Source organism: Furipterus horrens, unplaced genomic scaffold, assembly GCF_987537825.1.
Source record: "Furipterus horrens unplaced genomic scaffold, mFurHor1.1.pri manual_scaffold_3, whole genome shotgun sequence".
In the NCBI taxonomy this organism is placed as follows: Eukaryota; Metazoa; Chordata; class Mammalia; order Chiroptera; family Furipteridae; genus Furipterus; species Furipterus horrens.
In genome coordinates, this window is record NW_028327173.1 from 136,743,600 (window position 1) to 136,769,878 (window position 26,279).

The 26,279-nt window shown below is 37.7% G+C and overlaps 1 protein-coding gene and 1 non-coding gene across 2 annotated transcripts in view; both read left to right on the forward strand.

Moving 5' to 3' along the window:
- The first annotated feature begins 4,520 nt into the window (after nt 1-4,520).
- On the forward strand, nt 4,521-4,684 carry LOC150016065 (U1 spliceosomal RNA). The gene has a single exon (XR_016510238.1). It is a non-coding gene; the product is annotated as a U1 spliceosomal RNA (small nuclear RNA).
- A 16,168-nt stretch (nt 4,685-20,852) lies between these two features.
- SLC7A8 (solute carrier family 7 member 8) overlaps nt 20,853-26,279 on the forward strand; it is a 45,623-nt gene continuing 40,196 nt past the window's right edge. Inside the window, exon 1 of the mRNA XM_090270263.1 lies at nt 20,853-21,677. Coding sequence (XP_090126389.1) covers nt 21,533-21,677 — 145 coding nt within the window. The 5' untranslated portion in view covers nt 20,853-21,532. The remainder of the gene's footprint in view (nt 21,678-26,279) is intronic.

Genomic DNA, 26,279 nt, shown 5'->3' on the forward strand with positions numbered 1-26,279 from the left:
GGAAAATGTATTAATGTAATTTATTATAGTAATATTTCTAAAAATAAATATCATATGATCATCTCCACAGTTGCCAATAAATCATTTGTCATAACTCATATTCATTTCTGATTTAAAACTTCAATAATGTAGGAATCAATGGATATTTCCTTAACATGATTAAAAGGTATGTGTGTGTGTGCGTGTGTGTAAAAGCCAACGTTTTTTCTTTTTTTTCACATTTTTTTATTTTTTGTTTTTATTTATTTATTTATCTATTTATTTTTAGAGGGAGGGGAAAGGAGAAAGAGAGGGAGAGAAACATCACTGTGTGGTTGCCTCTCACGTGCCCCCAACTGGGGACCTGACGTGCAACCTAGTCATGTGACCTGACTGGGTAAAACCAACTTTTTTTTTTTTAATTAATTATTTATTTGTTTGTTTGCTTGTTTATTTATTTATTTATTTTTAGAGGGAGGGGAAAGGAGAAAGAGAGGGAGAGAAACATCACTGTGTGGTTGCCTCTCACTCACGCCCCCAACTGGGGACCTGAAGTGCAACCTAGTCATGTGCCCTGACTGGGAATTGAACCAGTGACACTTGGTTCTCAGGCCAACACTCAATGCACTGAGCCACAGCAGCCAGGGCTCTAAAAGCCAACATTTTTTAAATGAGGAAACACTGGACGTATTCTTCCTAGTCAGGAATGAGACAAGAATGATACTACACTTAACATGGTATCAAAACATTAATTTAAAAGGGTAAGATAAAAACATTTAGTAGATTATATCTTTGTATTATATATCTAAAAAATCCAAGGCAATCAATGGGAAAGTTACTCTAAATAATAAAATTTAATAAAGTAACAGGTTAGAAAATTAACAAAGAAAAATAAGTAACCTATCCATATTCAAATAATAACCAGTTGGGAGACATAATGGGAGAAAAGACTATTTAAAATAGCAACAAAGAAGATAAAATGCCTAGGCAATACAGAAATATGCAATTGTATATGAAAATTTTTTAAAATATTACTGAGAGAGACAGAAGTTAACATAAAAAATGGAAAAACACGTCTTGTTTTTGGATAGGATGAGTCAACATCTTAGTGATGTCAATTTTCCCTGTTAATTTATAAGTTTAATATAATCCTAATAAAAAATATCAACAGGTTGCCTTTCTGGAATTAAACAAATTAATTATAAAGTTCATGTGGAAAGTGACCAAACAAACAAGAATATCCAGGAAAACTCTGATAATTTTTAGAGTCATGTGGAGGAGAAAGCTAGCCACCCCTCAATAGTAAAACATATTATAAACCCTCTATAATTTAAAAGATGTGGTATTGGTGCATGAACAAACACACTGGCCAATAAGATAGGATAGAAAGTCCAAGAATAGAACCATGTACATTTGGAATTTTTAATTTATAATAAAGATAGGGAATTCAATGGGGGAAAGAAGTTGAATTTTTTAACAGAGTTGGGACAACTGAACAGCCGTTTGTAAAAATGTAATATTGGGTCTGTATCACACATTACTCAGGATACATTTCAAATGGTTCAGAAATCTAAATATAAAAATGAAACATACAAGTCCTGTAAGAAAACATGGGTGAATACTTCTAACCTAGGAGTAGTGAGAAAAAAATCTTTATATAAGACTCCTTTATCAAATATATGCTCAGTCTGTGACTTGTTTTTTCAGTCTCTTTTGACAAGCAGGTCTTACTTTTGATGAAGTCCAAATTATCAATTTGTTCTTTTGTGGAGTATTTTTGATGTCATGTCTAAGAAAGCTTTATCTAATCCAAAGTCACAAAGATTTTTCCCCATATTTTCTAGAAACCTAGTTATAGTTTTGGATTTGTGTTTAGGAATATAATTCATTTTGAGTTTATTTTCCTATATGGTATGAGGTATAGATTAAAGTTCTTTCAGGTACATGTGTTTGTGGTTTTGTTTGTGTTTTCTGCAAATGAATATTCAATTGTTCCAGGACTGTTCATTGAAAAGGTGGTATTTTCTCAACTAAATTGCCTTTGTCAAAAAATCGATTGTCCAGCCCTGGCCAGGTGATTCAGCTGGTTGGAGCATCATCTTGTACACCTAAAGGTTGTGGATTCAATTCCCAGTTAGAGCACATACCTAGGTTGTAGGTTCAATCCCAGGTCGGGGCGCATGTGAGAGGCAACTGATTGATATAGCTCTCTCACACAAATCTCTCTCTCTCTCTCTCTCTCTCTCTCTCTCTGTCTCTCTGTCTCTCTGTCTCTCTCTCTCTGCCCCTTTCTCTAGAATCAATAAAAATATCTTTGGGTGAAGATTTTTTAAAAATCAAGACTTCCGGTTAAGATGGTGGCATAGGCAGACATGACTCACCTCTTCACACAACCACAACAAAATTACAACTAAAATATAGAACAACCATCACTCAGAACCTTCAGAAATTGAGTTGAATGGGAGTCTGACAACCACAGAATTAAAGGAACCACATCCATCCAGAATGAGCCACATATCCAGCAAGCTGGTGCCACATCCAAAACTCCATCAACCTGGCTAACATGGTTTGACCCGCCTTGGAGATCCCCAGAGACTATGCCCACCCAATTTATGGACCCACCCAAGCTGCTTTTTCATATGAATGGCTGGTCTTAGCTTATACTACACAACGTCCTAAATCCTATCACACAAGCAACAGCTGGCCTCAGTGAACCTCAGGCCGGCACTAGCCTCATCCAACCTAGATTCACAACTTGGCTTCATCTGGAAATCTCCAAGCCCAGCACAAGTAGCAGCCATCTCAGATTGTTTTATAGCTCAAGCAGGGTGGCCCTGGACAAAACACAGGTGGGGGATGACCTTGGCCTGCACCACCCAGGAAACCCGAGGACCAGTGCACCCAGTAGACAGCTACAGACCATGTCAGAGCACCACCGGTCTGTCCCTGAACAGCTGATCCTCCATGGAGGGCGGAGGTTGGTGGTCAGTGGTCACAGCCAGTCCTTGCAGCTGACTGGCCTGGGTAAATCCCTCTCATTGATCTGCCAACAGCAACCAAGGCTCAACTACAAGAGGAGGGTGTATTCAGCCCACACAAGGGTGCACCTTGGGTACCTAGCTTGGGTGATAGAGGAGGCTATGCCACTGAACCCTACAGAACCCCTACTACATTAGGCCACACTACAAAGACATGGAGTCAAAGCAGCTCTACCTAATACATAGAAACAAACACGGGGGGGGGGGGTACCAAAATGAGGACACAAACATGATCCAGATGAAAGAACAGATCAAAACTCCAGAAAAAGAGCTAACCAAAATAGAGCTAAGCAATCTATTATCTGCAGAGTTCAAAACATTGGTTATAAGAATGCTCAGGGAACTTGGTGAGAACCTCAGCAGCATAAAAATGATCCAGTCAGAAATGAAGGATACGCTAATTGAAGTAAAGAACAATTTACAGGGAAATAACAGTAGAGTGAATGAAGCTGAGAATCAACTCAATGATATAGAACATAAGGAAGCAAAAAATAACCAATCAGAACAACAAGAAGAAAAAAGAATCCAAGAAATGAGGATAGTATAAGCAGCCTCTGAGACAATTTCAAGAGGTCCAATATTCACATCATAGGAGTTCCAGAAGGAAAAAAAACAGAGCAAGAAATTGGAAATCTATTTGAAAAAATAATGAAAGAAAACTTTCTTATTTTGGAAATAGACATGCAAGTCCAGGAAGCACAGAGTCCCAAACAAGATGGATGCAAAGAGGCCCATTCCAAGACACATCATAATTAAAATGACAAAGGTTAAAGATAAAGAGAAAATCTTAAAACCAGCAGGGGAGTTCCCAAAAGACTGTCAGTTAATTCCTCAAAATAAACTTTGCAGGCTAGAAGGAATTGGCAAGAAATATTCAAAGTCATGAAAAGGAGGAACATACAGCCAAGACTGCTTTACTCAGCAAAGCTATCATTTAGAATTGAAGGACAGATAAAGAGCTTCTCAGACAAGTAAAAATTAAAGGAGTTTATAATCACCAAACCATTATTATACGAAATGTTAAAAGGACTTATTTAAGAAAAAGACAAAAACTATGAACAACAAAATGGCAAAAATACATATCAATCAACAATTGAATCTAAAAAACAAACTTAAGCAAACAAGAAGAACAGAGACAATCATGGATACGGAAAGCATTTTGATGGTTGCCAGATGTCAGCAGGGTGTGCGGGAATGGATGAAGAGGTGAGGGGATTAAGAAGTACAAATAGGTAGTTACAGAATAACCACGGGGATGTAAAGTACAGTATAGAAAATAGAGTAGCCAATTAGTACTTGTACACATGACCCATGGACATGAACAATGGTAGGGGGTTTACCTGAGGGAGTGGGGAGTGCTGGGTGGAGGAGGGAAATCAGGACAACTGTCATAGCATTAATCAATAAAATATAATTTAAAATGTTTTAAAGAAAAAATCAATTGTCAATAAGAAAACAATTCCATTTATAATAACATCAAAAAGAACAAAATACTTAGGAATAATACTTAACTGGAAGGGGAGATACCATGATCACGAAGGTGGTTTTCCCAGGGTGAGGCTTATCCATTGCACTCCGGATGTGCTGACCCCTACAATTTCCCCAAATGTGGGAAACTCTATTGCATAATTTGTGGTAGTGGGGGACTGCATTCGCGCTCTCCCCTGGGGGTAAAAATACTTAGGAATAAATTTAACAAAGGAGTTTCAACACTTGTACATGGAAAACTACTTAATATTGTTGTCAATACCATCCAAAGTGACTTACAAATTCAATGCAATCTCTATCAAAATCCCAATGGTGCCCTGATTGGCCTGGTTAAATTGGGTGGGCGTTGTCCAGCAAAGCGAATCATTGACCATGATTCCAGGTCAGGGTACATGCCTGGGTTGCAGGTTCAGTCACCAGTCAGAGGTGAGAGGAAACTGATTGATGTTTCTCTCTCACATTAAGATTTTTCTTCCTCTCTTTCTTTCTCCTTTCCCCTTTCTCTAAAAACAAATAAAATCTTTTTTTTTAAACCCCAATGGTGTAGAAATTGAAAAACCCATTCTAAAAATTCATATAAAATTTCAAAGGATCCAGAATAGCCAAAACAATCTTGAAAAAGAAGACTAGAGTTAGAGGACTCACATTTCCCATTTTCAAGACTTACTGCAAAGCTACCACGGTCAAAAAAATGTGGTGCTGACATAAGGGTAGATGAGAAGACCAATGGAATAGAATTGATAATCCAGAAATAAACCCTCACATCTACGGTCAATTGATTTTCAGAAATCGTGCCAAGACCATCTAATATGTGAAAGAACAGTCTCTTAATAAATAGTGCTGGGAAAACTGAATAGCCACATGAAAAAAAAAAAATGTTGCCCCTTACCTTACACTATATACAAAAATTAACTAAAGATGGAGCAAAGACCTAAAGGTAAGAGCAAAATCTATGAAACTCTTAGAAAAAAATATAGATGCCAATCTTCATGACCTCAGATTTGGCAATAATGTCTAAATATGACAAAGTACAGGCAAAAAATATATGGATAAATAGAACTTTAGAAAAATTAAAAACTTTGGGCATCAAAGGACACTACCAAGAGAGCAAAAAGTCAACCCATAAAATGGAAGAAAATATTTGCAAGTCATATGTGCAAAGAGAGATTAATTCCCAGAATACATAGAGCATTTCTACAACTCAGCAATAAAAAGACAAGTCAGTTTAAAAAATGGGCAAAGGACTTGAGCAGACATTTGTACAGAGAAAATATACAGATGGCATGAAAAGATGCTCAATATCATTACTTATTAGAAAAACACAAATCAAAACCACAATAAGATACTATTTCATATCTATTAGGATGGCTATAATTTTTTAAAAGGAAAACTACAAGTGCTGGGGAAGATGTGAGGAAACTGAAACCCTCATATATTGCTGGTGGGAATGTACAGTGGTGCCTTTGATGTATAACCATTTGGTGGTTCCCCAGAAAGTTAAACATAGAACTACCCTACAATAGGATCTAGAAATTCCACTGCTCAGTGTATGCCCAAAAGTATTGAAAACAGGGACTCGAGCAGGTACTTCTAAGTAATGTTCACAATATTGATGCAGCCCTACTCACAATAGCCAAAAGGCGGCAACAACCCAAGTGTCCATCAACAGATGCATGGATAAACAATGTGAAATATACACACAATGGAATATTATTCAACCATAAAAAGCATGAAGTTCTGATACATGCCACAGCATGAATGAACCTTGGAAACATGCTAAGTGAAATAAGCCAGACACAAAACAAATATTGTATGATTCCACTTAAATAAAGTATCTAGTCTAGTCAAATTCATAGAGCCAGAAAGTAGATTAGAAGTTAGCAAGGACTGGGAGAAGGAGAGAATGGGGAGTTATTACTTAATGGATGCAGAGTTTCTGTTTGAGGTGATAAAAAAAATGTTGAAACTAGAGATGATGGTTGCACAACATTGTAATGCCACAATTTTAAAAAGAATACCGCAGAAGTAAAGTGCCTTTCTCATCACACCACATCAGGATGTTCACGATATCCACATGACAACCTGGTGATATTAATCTTTATCACTCGGTTAAGGTAGTGTTTTCTAGATTTCTTCACTTTAAAGTTAATATTTTTCCCTTTCTATATTCTTTGGAAGCAAAACTACAAATCCAGACCACCCTTAAAATAGAGGAATTGGAACTATTGTAACAATATAATCAATAAAATATACTTAAAAAAAATAGGGGAGACATGTTTAATTACCACTTCCTGTAAGAATTATATACATACATGATTTGGAATTCTTCTGTTAAGATTTGTTTCTATTCCATCATTCAGTTTATTTATTCAATCATTTATTTATATTAGTATGGATGCATGTATATTTATTTTATACTCCAAATTATAATCTAATACTACACTATTTATTTTGTTGCTCAAATTATTCCATTTGGCTATTGGGAAGTTCTTTCAGGCTGACTCCTTCATCCCTTTGAAATTTTAAACTCTTCCTTTCTGCTATTTCAAGATACTCCAGACTTATTTTGCATTTTCTTTACCCCAGCTCTAAGAATAGACATTTCTCCAAGGATCCTTGGTTGCTTTTATTGGAGAGTGGTATTTTAAAACTAAAACCTGGGCACAAGGTGTGCTCAATGCTACAGGGATGTCATAGTTTCTAGGCATCTCAGTGGACAGCACTAGGTAATATATGTCTGTATACTAATTCATGTATACACACATATCTATCATTGTTTCTGTCTCTTTATCTGTATATATTAAGCTAAATATGAGTTCATACCAATGTATCCAGCTCTATTCCATTATCACAGGGTATATTTTAGACTTTCCTTCTTGCTTCCTTCCCTTCTTGCATCTCTTTCTGACAGTGAGAATCCTGACTCCCAATATCCATTATACATTATACGACCTCAGTATATATGTAAAACAGTTTCAAAATTGTTAACTCATATTCATGATAAATAAATTTATCAGCTAGAGTACAATGCTAATATATAGAATGTAAACCATTTTTGACACTTGACAAATTTGATTTTGTCCTGGATATTAGTTAATCCAAAGAATCATTGTTAATTTTTTTAGGCATGATAATTATGATAATTGCCTTGTGGTGTATAAGAAAATGTCCATATGTTAAAGAGATGTTCACTGAAATATATAGGGATGGAATGGTGTCTGGAATTTTCTTTAAAGTACTTCAGAAAATAAAAAAAAGAAAGAAAGAAATGGGGGTGCAGATAAAGCATTGTGGCAAAATCTTGATAATTGTAGGCTCTGGGTAATGATTCTGGGTTCAGAGTTCATTGTACATTATCTCTACTTTTGAATATGTTTGAAATTATTGTACAAAATATTTATTACTTTAAATTATATCTATTTTAATAGGCAAATTATTTACTTAGTAAAAATTAAAAGGTATCAAAAGACATTCAAGGAGAAATTTGTCTTCCTTTTCTTCCTGTTTCCAGACACTAAATTTTCATTTCCAAAGGCCATTAATAGTGCTAGTTCTTGTGTCTTTTCACAGATCATTTGTATATTTACAAATATATGCATATGTGTATATTTTATTTTCCACTCACACAAATGACAGCATACTTTATTCTGTTCTATACTTTTAAAAAGCACATAATTTTATAATTTAAGACTTACAGAAAAGTGGAAAAAGATAGAATAATTCTTGTTTATTTTAAACCAGATTCCCCAAATGTTAACATTTTACGACATTTATTTTGTTATTCTCCATTATTATTTTTCTGTTTCATTTGAGAATGTCTCAGACATAATGCCCCATTACTCCTAAATATGTCAGTATGTATTTGGAGAGGCCACCAACTAATGTTTCCCTCTCTTTCTCCCTCCCTTCCCCTCTCCCATAAACAAGTACATTCTCTTCCATAAACACAGTACCATTATCAAAATCAAGAAGGTAATATTGATATGATATTATTATCTAATCTAGAAACCTTATTCAAATTTCACCAGTTGTCCCACAAATGTCCTTTATAGAAAGAGCGAAAGCATATTTTTCTATTCAGGATCACATGTTGCACTTTGTTATTCTTGAAAAAACATTAAAACACAAGTTTATAAATTGGAAAGTGAAAGCCCATCATCTTTGATCATATTCCCTATAACCAACACAGAACACAAATACATGTTATACATTTTTAACAACAAAATGTGATATTATACAGAACATCTACAATTTGTTTTTTGGTAATATTTCTTTTGTATACTTAGTTCTTTAAAAAGATGCTTTAATTATAATTAAATTATATCTTGATTTAATTATACATTTATTAAATTATTAATCAATCCCATATTGATGTACATATAGTGTTTTCAAATTTTTTATGATTAAAGTGAATACTATTTATTGAGCACATTACATGTTAAGCACATTACTCATATAATCATTTTTATACTCACAATAATACTGTCTCCATTTAATATTTTTTAATAGTTTATTTTTTCTAAGATTTTATTTATTTATTTTTAGAGAGAGGGGAAGGGAGGGAGAAAGAGAGGGAAACATTAGTTGGTGGCCTCTCCAACGCCCTGAACCAGGGACCTGGCCCACAACCGAGGCATATGTCCCGACTGGGGATCAAACCAGCAACCTCTCAGTTCGCAGGCTGACACTCAATCCACTGAGCCACACAAGCCAGGGCAGTAGTTTATTTATTTATTTTTTTTTTTCCATTACCATTTATCCCCCCCATACTCTCTTCCACCTCTACCCACCTCCCTCCCCTCATCCCCCCACAATCACCACACTGTTATCTGTATCCATGAATTCTTTTTCTTTTTTGCTTGATTCCTCTACCAACCAAACACCCCACCACCAGAGCTATCAGCCTGCTCTCTATCTATGCGTCTGTCTCCATTTTGCTTCTTAGTTCAGTTTGTTCATTAGATTCCACATATAATTGAAATCATATGATATTTGTTTTTCTCTGACCAGCTTATTTCACTTAACATAATGTTCTCCAGGTCCATCTATGCTCTCATAAAGGGTAAAATTTTCTTTTTTTTTTAATGGCCAAGTAGTTTTCCATTGTGTAAATGTCCCATAGTTGTTTTACCCACTCACCTATTTGATAGACACTTGGGCTGCTTCCGTATCTTGCTGGGTAATAAGGCAGTTCCATTTTTAATTTTTTGAGGTAACTCCATATTGTTTCCACAGTGGTTGCACCAATCTGAGTTCCCAACAACAATGCACTGAGGGTTCCCTTTTCTCCACATCCTCACCAACACTTGTTTGTTGATATGTTGATGGTAGCCATTCTGACAGGTGTGAATTGATATCTCATTGTGGTTTGAATTTGCATCTCTCTGATGATTAGTAACATTGAGCATCTTTTCATATGTCTATTGGCCATCTGTATGTCCTCTTTGGAGAAGTGTCTACTCAGGTCCTTTACCCAGTTTTTAATTGAATTGTTCATTTCTTTTAATGTTGAGATTTATAAGTTCTTTATAAATTTTGGATATTAACCCCTTATCAGATGTATTGGCAAATATGTTCTCCCATGCAGTAAGTTTTTTTTTCATTTTGTTGATGGTTTTCTTTGCTGTGCAAAAACTTTTTAGTTTGATGTAGTCCTATTTGTTTATTTTTTTCTTTTGTTTCCCTTGCCTGAGGAGATATATCGGAAAAGATATTGCTACAAGAAATGTTTGAGATTTTATTGCCTATATTTTCTTCTAGGATTTTTATTGTTTCAATCTAACATTAATTCACCTAGTCAACAAATAGTATTGAGCTTCTATATTATGTACCAGTTATACATGATCACCCATGTGGCTCTTGCCTTCAAGGCACTTCCAATGTAGGAGAAAAAAAAAAAACATTAAAAAAAATCTCACAAATAAATATATAACCATTAATTACATTAAGTACTGTCATAAAAGTTCAAAAGACAAGGAGCTATGAGAGCATATAATTTGGGAAGACTTCCCTGAGGAAGTATGAAATGCTGTGAGAACACAGAGAAAAGAGATATAAGATTAATTTAGGCAGGTTTCCTAGAAGAATGGGTATTTGAATGAGTCTTAAACAATGCAGAGCAGGAGGGAAGGGGCATTCCAGACAGAGGAAAAGCATCAGTAAAGCGCTCAATATGGGAAAGTACTGAATGGTCCACCGAGTTTACCTGCTATTGTATTTGAGGTCCAAACATTCTTGGGGTCCACAGAACTGCGTACCCCCACATGCTAAAGTCACAAACAGTATGTTAAAACAGTATGTACCATAAGTTTCCCTAAATAAATATTTCTCTCAAAATAAGAATCAGAACTGCATCCAAGTGCTCCTTCCAAAACGGGTGTGAGCCACCTGCTTAACATGCACAGGAAGTGCTGACTACCAGGAGCACAGTCTTCTCCACCCACTTACAGCGTCTCAGCCCCCAGGAGCCACCTGCAGGGACAGGCGTGGGCCGCTTGAGCTAATGTTTCTGAGCATGGCCAGCACCTCCAGCGTGGCACTGGGACAGCACCGAGTTCAGATGCGGATGCCGCAGAGTTCAGGGAGTGGCTGGGCCACCAGCAGGTCAGAGCCTGACTCCCTTGGGCAGGTTCCATCGCCATCCTCCCGTGGCCGCCATGCTTGGACTTTCGAGACTCTGCATCACAATGAGCACAGCCATCTCTCTGTTTTTAGTCACTGGTACAATCGTTAAACACAGCAGGAGTTTCGTCCCTGCAGACTTAACTGTGTGAGAGACATCAAGAGGAATGGTGAGGAAAAGAAGATGTTATGGGGAAAAGCAGAAAGATGGACTGAAGCCTCTGTACATATGTTCACACTTTATTTTCTAAGCTCTTGGTTCCTCCAAGCAATGGGCAGATCCACGGAATTAGAATCTCAGAGGAATTTTGTGGGTGAAACGAAGATCAGCCATTGCTTGAAGTTGCCACCAGAGGGTACCATAGCAGAAGGTTGGCCTGAAAAAGTATTAAGCACTTCCCCTGTGCCAAGTATATATTCTTAAAGTTCCTTTGATGATTGTGATTCTTGCTCAGCCAGCCTTAGGGACCACTGCTCTATATAATGGAGAACCATCAGAGGCTCTTGAGCAGGATAGAAACATGATCAGTCTCATATTTTATAAAAAATAACTCTGGGGACAGAATGAATAGATGGAAGGTCACACATAGACAGGCAGATTAGTTGCTAGGCTACTGCAATAGGAGAGATACGGGTAGTTCTATAATAAGGTAGCAGCTATACAATAATAAGAAGAAGATAACTGAGAGACAATTTTCAGAGGTAGAACCCACAGGACTTGGTGACCAATTGGGAATGGAGCTACAAAGAGAGAGGGAGGAAAAAAGGTGAAGTTCTCAGGTTTAGATGGCTAAGAGCATCATGCTATAAGAGCATCATGCTATGGCCATGGCTTGGAATGGGAAACACAGGAAAAGAGCTTTGTCTGGGGAACTGAGGGGAGTTTAGTTTAGAATCCATTGACTAGCATGACCTAATGGGGCTAATACCAGGACTCAGAGCTGGGTCTTATATTGTTCTCATTCTAAGCATCCCTTCTGAGTATATGTATTTTATAATTTTTTGGACAGTTTCTTCTGCTCATTGTATCATCTATGCTTGTTATTGTCTATGGCTTTCAGGTTAGAGCTTTCCTCAGATGTACAGGGATCATTTGTTGGACAGTCCAGGTAACTAAGCTGAACCTGGACTTTAGGAGGAAAGAGAAAAATCTAAAATCTATATATCTAAGGTCCTTAATAGGCAGGGTTTTGCAAAGAAACAAAACCAGTAAGAGATGGTAAATATAGATAGGATAGATAGATAGATAGATTATATATATACATATATATATATATGTATATATATATATAAAGAGAGAGAGAGTGAGAGACTAAGTTATTATGACAAATCAGCTCATGCAATTATGGAGGCTGAGAAGTCCTGTGATCTGCCATCTGCAAGCTGAAAACTCAGGCAACCTGGTAGTGTAATTCAGTCCAAGTCTAAAAGCCTGAGACCACAGGAATCGAGAGTTTAAATCCTAATCTGTGGGCTAGAGAAGAGGAGATGAGATGTCCCAACTCAAGTAGGCACATAGGAAGCAAAAAAAATGGCTTATTCCTTCTTCCTCTGACGTTTGTCTCATTCATGCCCTGAACAGGTTGGATGATTCCCACTTAACACTGGGGAAGGCAATTGACTTTATTGAATTCACCAAATCAAATGCTAACTCGTCTGGAAACAACCTCACAGACACTCCCAGAAATAATGTTTAATCTGGGCACCTGGTGGTCAGTCAAGTTGACACACAAAATTAATCATCACAGCTCTTGAAGCCCTGTGGTCCTTGAAGGCAGATGAACTTTATTCACTGTTATATTCCCAGTAATCTAGCACAGTAAACAATTGATCAATATTAGCTGACTATGTTCATGAAAGTAATTGAGCACATGCAGGTATTTTTAATCCAATTTCTATTAGAATTTCTTTCTCTGTTAATCTAACACACTGCAGTATTGAAATTTTCCTGAGCTCATTCTCTTACTGTGGGTTTTACAGTGAGCTCCACACTATAGCCTGACAAAAGTTTCAAATGATTGGGTCCATGCATTTTCACCTAACTAGACTTCTGTATTTCCTTCCCAATTTAGCTACACATTTCTAGTATAGGAGATCACAGCTAATTATCATGATTTGGTGAGAAAGAGGTAAGAAGAAATATATAGTTTTTTTTTTATTGGTCTTAAGAAGAACAATTAAAGGCATAGCTTTCATGAAATTAGTCACTCTATTTTATGGCATACCCATAATTAGGACATTCTTGGTTGCAAAGCCTGAAAGGAAGTACTCTTTGTAAAATCCTCCTTTGGAACTTAGAGTTTAGCTTTTTAACAGTTGGCAGTAAATGATTAAAATTTATCTTGAAAATATACCTTTACTTTCCTAACTATAATAATTCAATACTCAACAACTATTGAATAAATATGTATTTATTAAATCCTTTCTATATGCCAAGCCCTACTCTAGGCACTAGGGAGATAAGGTGAAAAACAAGCCAATATTTTGTTCATTTGTTTATTTGTATGTATGAAAAAATTTAAACATATACAAAACTAGAGAAGGCAGTGTAAGAGACTCCTATCTACACAGCATCCAACTTAAACATTATTAACTCACAGTTGGTATTCTTTCATTAATGATCTACTTCTCTATCTCTCATATTACTTTGAAGTAAATCTAAGATATATTATTTCATCCATAAATATATTGGCAAACATCTCTAAAAGATAAGTACTCTTTAACCATAGCCATAAAATCATTACTTCACCTACAAAACAAAAAATCCAGTAATCTGGAGCGTATATGCTAATAGAAGAGACAAACAAAGATACCAGCAAACAAACAAATAATATGAGGTAATGATAGTAAAAAAAACAAACAAACAAACAAAAAAAGGTTCAGTTAATGGACTAGAGACTGATTTTCTATTGGGTAGTCAGATAAATTCTCTGTAGGTAGCGACATTTGCTGAAGAACATGTATAAAGAGAGAGCAAGGTACGTGACTGTCTGGAGGAAGTGTGTTCCTGAGAGAGGCTCCAGCTAGTGCAAAGGCCTGAGGCAGAGCTCAGTATTAGAGGAGTAGTAAGGAGACCTGTGAGTCTGGGAGGACTAAGTGGAAGGAGGAGAAGCGTAATATGATTTTTGAGTGGACACAGGGGCCATGATAGAGATGCTTTCAGATTTGATTCTAGTTAGGTGCGATGGACAGCCATCAGAAGGTTTTGAGGAATGACTTATGATTATAAAGGATCTCTCTGGCTGCTGTGTTGAGAATAGTGTGTAGGAGGCCATATGTAGGAGAACAAATGCGGCAACAGGGAGACCAATTAGCAAGCTCTCGAAGTAGTCCAGGTGAGAGCTCATAGTGATGTGGTGATGAGCTAGGATGGTAGCAATGGAGATAAGAAAGCATTCATTTCTAGATAAATTTAAATCTACAGCTAATAGGATTGACTGACAAACTGAATGAAGGGTAGGTGAGAGGAAGATAAGTCAAGGCCAACTTGCAGATATTTGGCCTGACCAACTAGCGCCATTTACTAAGGTAGGTAATACTGGAAGGAGAGCAAGTTGGAGAGATATGCAGGCACTGGACATGTTAACTTGGAGATATCTAGTAAATATCCAAACAGACATCCAATAGACAGATAGCTGACTCTAGAGTTTGTGAGAGAGATGAGGGTTGAATCCATATATCTGGGAAATACCAGCGTACAGATGATCCTGAAAGTCATAGCACTAGATGAGATCACTCAGTTAGTGAGGAAGGACAGAGGAAAGGATCTAGCTGAGGAGCTTAAGAAGAAAGGGGAAAGTCAGGAGAGCAGATCCCCAGAAGCCATGCTGCTATGAGATCAGTATGATGAAGACTGAGAAATGACCACAAGATTGGACTATGTGGTGGCTATTGGTGATTTTGACAGGAATTGATTCAGTGGAGTGACAGGGATAAAAACTTAAATGTAGTGCATTCAAGTGTGAATGGAGGTGAAGAAATGAAAACAGGGGAGCAGAGAAGTTGGGTAGCAGCTGAAAAGAAATGTTGAGTCAAGGAAAGTTCTGTTGGGTTTTTGTTGTTGTTTTTTGATAGGAGCTATTCCAGTGCTTTTGTGGGCTGACAAGGATAAAATTCCCTGAAGAGTGAAAAATGATTGTGCAAGAGAGAGAGGAATAATTGCAGGAGCAAAGTCCTTGCTTAAGTGAGAGAAGACAAGGAAGCTCATGCACAAGTCAGGGAAATACATAGGAGCACAGACAGCTCATCCATTTCCATGGGAGGGCAGTCAGAATACATGGGTAAAACTATAGGCAGATTGACAGATTTAGGGGCTGGATGATGTAGAAGTTCTCTTTCTGCTATTTCTATTTTCTCCACAAAACAATAAGCAAGGAAGTCAACTGGAAGTGAGGGTTTGGGGGAATGGTGTTAGTTTGCAGAGAGGAGAATGTAAACGTGAAGGTCAGCTGACTAGAGGACAATAGTAGGACCGCTGCTGGGCAGTGTTGAAAGCCTGCTTGAAATCTGTGCTCTATGTGGAATAATCTTCAAATTCAAACCTTTGATCACGTTTTTCTCCTCTTTCTACAATTCAGTCCCTCTCCAGGCACTGAGAGCTATACAAGGGGGGACCCAAAAAAAACACCTGGAATTATCTTTTGAAAGGAGGGACCTTGTAGTACAGTCTTCCTCTGCTAGGTGAGTGTTTTAGGAAGTCATCTGTATCAGTGTACCAGCTGGCATTGTTGTGAGAGGCTGTGTTTGGCTTCAGCGAATTATTTTTTAATATTCTTTCAATGTATTTGCCCATTTCATGATGGGTGATCTACAAGTGCACCTGCTCACACTGCGCTGAATGTTCAGAAGTTTTTGACCTAAAATGGCATGATGCCCATGACCCAACCTCCCTATTCACCCAATCTTGACCTGAGCAGTTTTTGTTTGTTTGTTTGTTTGTTTCCCTGGATGAAAAATTCCTTAAAGGGAAACATTTTGCTGATGTGGAAGAGGTAAAACAGGAAACGTCAGAAGCACTAAAATACATCAAAATCAACAAGTCCAAAAAGTGTTTTGAGAAGTGGGAAAAAGTCTTGGTAGGTGTATTGCATCAGGTGGAGACTACTTTGAAGGTGACTGAAGTCTAAACATGTAAGAATAAATACACAATTTTTTATAAATAAATTCCTGTTTTGGGGGAGTCTCCCCTTGTATCTCACTGCATTTAACACATCAGTCCATCCATTAGTGTATAATAAATAACTAATTATTTATTATGCCTAAATGTACATACATCACCTTTTATTCATTCATTCATTCAATCATATGTATTGAGTGCCAGGCACCATTTTAGTTATTGGGGTTACAGAAGTGAACAGAACAAATCTCTGACCTCAGGGAACTTATCTTCCATTATCCCAAAAGATATGAGCCCTCCTGTAGCATCAGACGTTGTTAACAAAACAAAATTCCATGGACATTTAGATATATTATTATTTTATAGACCCAAAAGCAAACACTTTTCATTAACTATGGGGACAATTTATTATTTTTTGGTGTATTAGCCACAGTCTGGAGGAGGAAGCCTTATCTCTTTACAATGTTTAATTTTGTGGTTGATTATGATAAAAGGCATTTGTTGGGTGCCTAGCTGCTTTTGTATTGTGTTAGATTTAAAAGCAGCTGTGCTTTCTCAATATGTATTGCATTGCATTGTCAGAAGCAGCAGCACATTATTTATTGAGCTATCAATAAGTATTCCTCATTTTATGTTTTCTATTCTACCTCTTTAAAACTAGATAAATAAATAAAAGCCCTCATCTTTGGTAGAGAATAATTCTCAGTGAAAACCAATTAAGAAATGAAAGTTTTCATGTTTAGGCACTTAGAACTGGAGTCACCTAAATCCTTAGAATACCAAGGTTCCATGACAGATCGGACCCAGACAGAGTTAAGAAGCTGCAGTCTGCCTCAGAGAAGGCATCTTTATTTCATTCCCACTAGTGCTGGGCTGGCCTCATGGAATCCAACCAAGTGCAGCAGACAGAAGAGTAATTTGCTGGAATTTTTGTTTCTAGTGTCGGAGCAAGGATTCATCATTATCTCTAGAAGAGCATAAATTAATTGACGATCATAACAAAATAAGGTCACTTCATCCAAATTCTCAGGACTGTATAAACCGTAGAAGATACAACTTTCTTTGAACTTATAAATATGTCTGAAAGGTAGAGTATACACTAAAAAGGGCTTACTAACTGATTGCATCTTCACATTTGCTCTTCTTTCTTTCTGACCTGTTTTGGCACATTTTTTTTCCGTCTTCTTTGCTCACTAATTTTTGTCTACTTTCCATTTTTAATGAAATAAAGGCTCTTAGAACCACTAGCTCAAGAAGCCCCTGTTTAATCATAGGCAGTGGTAACTGGGACTGTAGGAAAAGAGCTGGCTTTAACTGAAGTCAGGGTTTTCTTCTGACTCTAGGCTTGTAGGTGCAAGAAGAACAGTGAAGTGGGAGCATGGACTGGGACTTTCCTCCAGGAAGAGATTTGGGTCCTCTATCAGTGACCTCTGATTTCACAGCTCTGTTACAAAGAACAAGAATAGAGTGCTTATCTGTTGGGTCCAGAAAGAAAAAAAAAGAAGAATGGGGTGAATGAGCATTGTGCTCTTTTTCTTTGCATTAACAGATATTTCTTATCTGTTGTTTCTAAAAGAGAACATAATGGAACATGACAGTGTTTTTGTTTAACTATTATACAAGTAGTATGTTCCAGCCCATATTCCTCTTTGTGCAGTAGGTGTCAGCCTCACACAACCTTTCTCTTCCTAAATCCATATTCATAAGGAAATGACCCTCTTACTTACCTTTCTTTGGGTAAAAGAATCGATTTCTTTTTCTTTCCATCTTAAACATGCACAACAATGGGAAAGAGTCACCCAGATATTGGAAACAGAGTTGTACTAAAGTACTTGAAAAAAGACCAAACCAATGACTGTGTGAAGGGGTGACAAAGGTTGAGGTGGGTGGCTGGAAAGGGCAGATTAAGGCCTATAGGTCACACTAGATGTTAAGTGTTGGCTTCAAGGTGAGTCTCTAAAAGACGCAGTTATGACACCAACTCAAGAAGAGGTGAACGTGGCCCTATCTAAGGGTCTTCTGTTTTTTTCAGGCAAAGGAAGTTGAGGCATCAGCAAAGAGCTATAGTGTCCTGAGAAAGTTCTTGATATAAGCCATTGAAATCCACCTTGTCCATGAATAGGTTAAGTGTCTTGTCTTTGACCTCAGGCAAGACACTTCTCTGAGCCTCAGCTTTCTGATTTTTATAATAGAAAAAAATAACTGTCTTGTCTACTACCCAAAGTATTCAATGAAGAGGGAAATAATTAAGATGTTCATAAAACAGTTTATAGACAGTAAAGCACTATTTAAATGTAGAAAGTAGAATAAAATACATAAAGGCAAATGCAGAATAGAGTTATGAATAAAAAGGAATTCAGTGCTCAAAATTCAAAAAACTTCAGTTAATCATTTCTGTAGATTTTTCTTAACATACCTTACCAAGACTTTTTCTCTCCTGTGTTCAGTGTTAGTCATGGAATTTTAACACACTTAGGGTTTATTTCACAAAACATCCCAACTTGAAGAGAACCATGCAATATGAATAAATGGTATTTTTGAAGGAGGGGAGGAGAGTCTTTTCCTAGCTTTTACATTCTACCTCTAATAGACAGTCACGAGCCAAGTATTAAAGAAATAGAAAAATTAATCTTCAACAACCTTTCCTTTCCAATTTGGTGTGCTTAGTGCCACTATATTCCAAGAATGTATTTGACTTCATACCGGCCACCCCTTTTAGCTTCTAAGTTCATAAATTGAAAAGGCTAAAGCTTACCATATTGTGGTCAGTTTGTACTGGTTTGGGCAAGAGACCTCAAATTCATTGCATTCATGTTTTGTCTCATAAGTCTACATAATTTAAATTAGAACTACAAACATAACTAGAAGAACTTATGTTTGAAAAGCAGAAAGATTTGTTTTATACCCTGATGCTGAAATTTGATCAGAAGCCCTCAAATCATATTGTTTAAAAATGAATCTATTAATTTTTCTCTCAGTGCTTTCTAATGTTGTCAGGAAAAGCCAGAGGCAATTCAAAATTTTTCATTTCCCATGACTCATCCCACCTATGGAGTTTTGTGCTATATATTTCCTGCCTTGTCTGTTCTTTTTGTTAAAAATCCTTTTTGCATCACCAGCCCCTACTTTTCTTTTCTTTTTCTTTCTTCTTCTTCTTCTTCTTCTTCTTTTTTTTTAGCTGAGGCAGTCAATTTGCGATATCTTGAACTGGCAAGAAGAAGGGGTTGAACTCTCAACCTTTGAAATCTCTTAATACTTGCTGAGTGGTCAAGGAACAAAGAGGAAAAGACTAACAATTGAGTGCACTTTACCCCATAGCTCAAACATCCTCGTTTTAAAGAAGTATTTATTTTCCTTAAAACTCAAAATCTTTGCCCTGGTCAGGTGGTTTAGCTGGTTGGAGCTTCATCTGGTACAACAAAAGGTTGTGGGTTTGATTCCCAATCAGGGCACATACCTAGGTTGCGCGTAGATTGGTTCCTGTGGTCAGGACATGTATGGGAGACAATGGATCGATGTTTCTCTCTCTCCAAAATCAATAAACATATCCTAGGGTGAGGATTTTTTAAAATGTCAAAATCTTTTGGAACATGTTCCCAAAAAGTGAGGCCAAATTTCTGTACTTATAATTAGCTTGGGGAACTTTGTTTTTTAGACCTGCTTTAAAATCAAGTACTTTTGCCTAATGTATTTAACACACATGCAAAATAATTTTTTAAAAGATTTTTCTTGTTTTCTGCTATATTGCTTTTTGCTGTTTTTGTTTGTTTAAGTACTTTACAATGATAAATAAACATGATTGCTCTCATGCTTAAGGCAGCAGTTTCTGGGTGAAATTCTTCAGGGAAACCAAGACACAATATCAGTATGGTCATAAGTTAGTCATCTCTTAACATCAACAATCTGCTTCATGATCAGAGAGGTGCTGATAACTCCCCACCCCCTCCCCACTCTGCCTTTCAAATAAATTATAAATGCAGACAGTATTAGAAGCTGTGAAAGGCCCCATTTCACCAGATTTTGTGTCATTCTTTCCTGGGACCATGGTGGGAGCCATTTTTTTCCTGTCTCAGCTAACACTAAATAAGAGCTGTGAACAGTGAGGCAATTACCTCCTGCTGGTGAGCTTGTTTCCACTATACAATTCACAGTTCGGGGTTATAATGAACCTCTTTTCCATTATTCTTAATTCTTTCCATTTCTCACCCCCACCGGTGGATCTTCTCCTTTCGGAAACTTGAAGATGATGAACTTACAACCTTCTCTCTAGTATCCTCAAATGATCCAGACATAAATATTTTAGTGCATTCGCCAGCGTCTTTCTGATGGCATGAAAGTATCTGCACAACTAGTCCCTTATTTATAAAGCTGTATGACTTGCAACGCTATACTAGCTAATGAACTTCTGGCAACAGCTGACATGGAGAAAAAGAGACGGTTTCGAAGAGAGATATTTTAACCCATCTTCTCCGTGGTCTTTGGAGGCTGAGTGCTGATATTAAATTGAAGAGGAGGGAGGAGACGGAGTGAGGATGGGAGAGGAATGGACGGAGAGAAGGCGGAGCTAGTTCAGCCTATAAAACCACAGGAGAAAAGGGAAGCACGTTCCTGTGTGCCCGAGTCACTCTCCGAAAACCAAGAGAGATGGGGCCTTCTGTGTCGTGAGCACGGAGACTGGGAGATAGAAAACAAGGACAAGACAAGCGAGACAGAAGAGAACATCTGGAAAAATCGGAAGGCAGAAGACCGGGAGAGGAAAAGAAACCCACACCAGGTGGAAACAAGATCCAGAGCAAACCGGTCGGATCCACAGTTGTTTTTCTGCAAAAGAAGAGCTGGAGGATTGCCTTTTCCCCGTTCAGTTAACGAAAAGTACTTTTATCCTCCTGAAAGAAAAAGCTAAGGGGCGGTAAAATTTTATTTTCTTAGGGGGAGAGCTGAGGGAAATCCAGACTCTCTCTTTGAAGGCGCTGAAATAAGCCGCTGCCTGGTACACATTGCAGAACCATCCAGTTTTCTGAAGATCTACATCCCTCCCAGGAGAAGTCCAGCCGGAGTAGCCGGTACGATTATATTTTTGCATTTAAATATCTGTCTCTCTTTTTTCCCCCCTTCCCTTTAACAACACTTGATTGGTTTGTAAGCACGAGTGACGAGAAAGTGTCGATACAGAGCAGGAATATATTCAGTTTTTATCTGCCTGTGTCTTGTTTCGGGACTCGCTCTGTAAATATATTCACACCCATTCGCATTTAGAAAGATATCTTTCGGAGGTTGAAATTCTACTAAGATGGAAAAAGGAGCCAGGCACCGAAGCAACACTGAAAAGAACCACCCAGGTGGGAGCGAGTCAGACACTGGACCCGGAGAGGGAGAGGGCGGAGTAGCCCTGAAGAAGGAGATTGGATTGGTCAGTGCTTGCGGTATCATTGTAGGTGAGTGCCATTCCTTCTCTTCCCCTTAAAAAATGATTGTCTGTCACCTGTGCTATAGTGCTGTAGCCTACCTGCGCTGGTCAAGTTTTGTTTAAACCAAACCGAACAGTTTTGTCCAGTGTTCATAGAATGGGCAAATAGGGATCACACACCTGGCTGAAGGTCAGCATTGTCTGGGAGTTTGTTAAAAAATACAGGTCTTGGGGGGAAAATGGGACAACTGTAATTGAAAAACCAAATAATAAAAGAAAAAAAAAAAGAAATAAAATATCAGCCAAGTGAGAGAAAAAAAAAAATACAGGTCTTCGTGCTCCCCACTTAAAGATTCTGATTCAGCAGGCTTAAAGTGGGGCTAGGGAACCTCAAGTTTTAACAAGCTTTTATGCAGCCATCTCTTCAGCAGACCCTAGACTTGCTTTTAAGACATGTTTAGTAGATATTTTGCTGTTTTATGTTATATGAAACCATGGGCCTAGGGGATGCATAATAATAAAAATAGCTACAACGAACATAATAATACCTTGCCTTTCTATAGCTTTTCCACCTTATGTAGCCCTTTGTGAAATAAATGTGACAGGGTTCTTATTCCCATTTCACAGATGAGGAACTAAATTATGGAAGAAGAGACAGATTGTGTCTTTCTGTAAATGGTTAGTTTGCGCTTTCTCTAGTTGCCTAGTGAAGTTCCCCTGTCTCTTAACCCTGTGAGGTTCTTGAAGGGAACTGGGAGTAATTTGAATGTGGAGTCAACTAGGACATGGTGGTTAAAACGTGTCCCGGCTACAAGGCCTTAAAGCTGGGGAGCCGAGTGTCCCTGAGAGTGCCAGTGCAGGCCACCTAATCCCTAATTGTACTCCATTCAGCAGGGGATCCCAAATATGGCTTCCTCTCTAGAAAATACTTCCTCCTCCTTCCAGAGAGACCCTGGAGATGGATGGGCAGAGGGAAAGAGATTCTCCTACCGTCTTTGGCAGAGGGCTTAACCTTCTCCCCATGGAAAGGGGATACAGGACAAACAAGCTGGATATACGTCTGCCTCATTTCTCCAGAGTTCTTTTTGAAGGCTTGTTGTTTCTTGGTGCCCACGAACCAGTTTCTCTGAATGACCTGATGGTCTATGTGGTAGCACAGGGACATTTTTGGCACCTGCACAATAGTGACACTGGAGAACACCCTTGAAGTCAAATAAAATCAGTACAGTATTCAGATAATCCTCTTCACCTCTACACCCAGACTTGAGTGATAATGTTATTGCCACTCTGTTTTTAAAGTAAAATCCCATTTTATCTAATTCTCTGATTCTGGGAGGTGCTCTAGGCACCTACAGTTATAGAAAAAGTAATGTTACTTTTAAAATTATAGTCCTGATCTGAATCTCTCATTACCCTTTTTTTGCCTCTCCTTTATCCCAAGTGCTCTAAAAAATGAGATCAGCAAAGTACTCAATATGTACAGCACATGCCAATTTAAGATCTATAAATAGCCCAGAGTCTGTTACCTCTTTCACCAGTTTGATGGATAGGATTAAGCATTTTCTTCCCTTTGGAAGGGTTCTGATTCATACACAGATGTGCACACCCACATGCACACAAGCACAACTGCATTCTTCCTGACTCAGTTTTGCTCACCCACCCCTACATATGTGCAGGTTTTCAAGGGTAGAGGATATTTCCCTGTATGCTAAGATTGGTTTGTCTCTCTTTAACATTTTTCTAAGACTATGGAGAAATGGGAGTATTCAGATATAAAAAGTACAATTTGAGTGAATGTTACTGCTGACTTGTCCACTACCTCATGGGTGGCCCTATGATGAAAAGAGATCCCAAATATCTGATTTCAGAGAAATCAGGATATTTTTCCAAAATGAGAGAATCCTTGCAGTTACGAGACACTTTTCTACATTTAAGCTAGGATGAGATGCAAAGTTCCCTTTTAGGATGATATAGGGGTCAAATCCTTTTTGCTGCCCCTCCTATGTGGCTGTCGAGTTACAGATGTGCTGAGCAGCTGCCTTATCCTTTTCTAGAGGAGTTTCCAGGTGGATGATAGTGATTCAAGTGTTTTCAAAATCAAATGCAAAAATAGAAATGGCATTTACTACACAGAATTCAGTGATCTGGTGTTCAGCGTCAACACTATGGAAGAAATAGAATTAGAAGGCAAAAAGAGAAAGGAAATTTCCCAAGTGAATCAGGTGATGTGGTATGGGAAAGGAGCAATTGCCCCAAGTTTATCTATCTCATACACAACTGACTTAGAGAAGTAAGTGAAACTGTATTATATTTCATACAAGCTCATAAAACTTCATTCACAATCATCATTGATGCTCTGAAGTAGAAATAACAGAATGGCAGGTGCTGTAGCAATATAAAATGAACTAACAGAAGAGTCATACCCTAGAGTTCCTTATAATCTAATTGGGGAGGTGCAATCCATATGCATTAAACAGAGAACATTGAAAATGCATGCTATGACTGAGTTGTGTAAGAGATGAAGGATGGGAAATTTAGATGAATGGTGGAAGGCATAAAAAGAGAATGTTTCTCACCCAGAACTAGATTAAGAAGCATCTTAAAGAATGTGAAAAAAGATGGAGTAGAGAAGATGATTTAAGGAGATTTTGTAGACAAAAGGGCAATGACTAAACTGTTATTTCCTTGAGCAAAAAAAATGTGTCTTATATATCCCCAAGTCTTTACTGCTTAGCAGAGTGCCTGGCATGGAACAATTACTCAAATGATTGTTGAATTTAATTGACTTGTGGACAAAAGTCCTAAGACAGTAGTAATAAGAAGTGTTTATCTGAGGGTCTATTAGGAACCTGGCTTGAAAATCTTTAAACTAGGAATAATTTCATCAACCTGCAGAATTAGGTGGTTCCGTTTTTCATTCTTTAACACCATCTTTGCCTTAAGCTAAACAGGCTATTACTTTCCATGTACTTGGCTATGGAAACCTGTTGGCAACAGATGAACTTAGATTTCTTCATGAATGTGGAGTACACCCAAAATGTAAAGAATGTATGAAGGAGCAGCAAAATCCATATAGTAATTACACCAAAGTTATTAGCTATCATTATGAAATATTTATTATATGCCAGGCACTCATCCAATTACCTAACATACATTATCTTACTTATCCCTCACAATAACCCCGTGTGGTAGACACTTATTAACCCTTCCTCCTGATATGGAAATAGAGGCTCAGAAGGATAAGCAACATGGTGAAGGTCACACAGCTGAGAAGTATGGAAGCCATGATTCAAACTCAGAGCTTGCCTGAATCCTGAATTGAATTCTTAAAAATTATTCTCTGCTATTCTTGTTTTTATGTCCTGAATGGGGTGTTTTCCTTTAGACCCCGGAAAAAAGCCCTTATTCATTTTTATAGATGAAGCAGTTAGTGTTTGTTGTATTTCCAGCAAGGAAGTGTCCCAGTGTAAAGGGTAGTTGGACTATCAGCTGGGGTGAAAGAAGGTAGTATTCCTGGTACAACTGCAGGGAGACTCGAGGGGGAAGCCTCAGCTCCTACAGGATCTGGCCAGCACAGAACACACTCCCATTAACACTCCAACATGCGAACCACTCCTCTGTGGGCCAGCAGTCTTCCCAATCCTAGAAGAGAAGCCGAGCTCCTGGTTCTTTAGGTCACTTTATATCAGTTACATATTTAGTTACATACCTAGAATCTAGGTCTGCAGGTATCAGCCCAGCTGCAGAGCCTAAAGAAAAATATTCATACTATGTCAGACCATTTTGTTTTTCTCATAGTGTGTGTTTATGGGGGAACTTGATCTATTTGCTGAAGAGCAATACTGGATGCAGGTTTGGCTACTAGACTACTCTCTCCCAACTAAAAAGATGTTTTAAAAAACAGTACTTATTGAGCTCTAAATGCCCCTTCCTGTGCTAAAAACTCCTTATGTATATTACTTTATTTAATCCTGACCACAACCCATGGAAGTAGATACTGTAACTATTTCTATTTTCAATATGAGGAAGTTGAGTCACAGAGCTGGTAATTTGCCCAATGTCACACACCTGATTACTGAGCTCGTCTGTTCCATGGCCAAAGCTCTTAGCCATTCCCCATTTCTAATTGGTAACCAAGAGAGGAGGGAAGGAGACTGGTATGTATTATGTGGTGGAGGAGTGGGCAATGGAGGACCATAATCTGGAGGTTGGAGTCTGGGAAGATCATGAATGTCTGATACTAAGAATGTTGGGGAAAACCTTTTTTAAGGCTATTTGTCAATAAAGAAGTTTGGCTATAATTATAACCACATGAAGGGTGAAATGGCATTGGGCTAGTCTGGGAAATTTTCAAACCCAAAAGATTTTCAGATCCATGTATTTTGCACAACTTTAGATTTTACATTTTAGTTTAGCCTCCTAATCCCCAAAATGTCTACTGGATGTTAACCAGGGAGATGGAGTGTAAAAACTGCTTCTTGAGTTTGTACTTCAATTATTTTTTTTATGCGTAGAGAGATTAGGATTTGACTCATTCAGGATGAAAACATGTTTAAGACTCCCATTGTCCTTAAAGAAAACTCTGAGACAGAAACCTTGTCAAAACAAACATGTCTTGGTGAACAAGAAA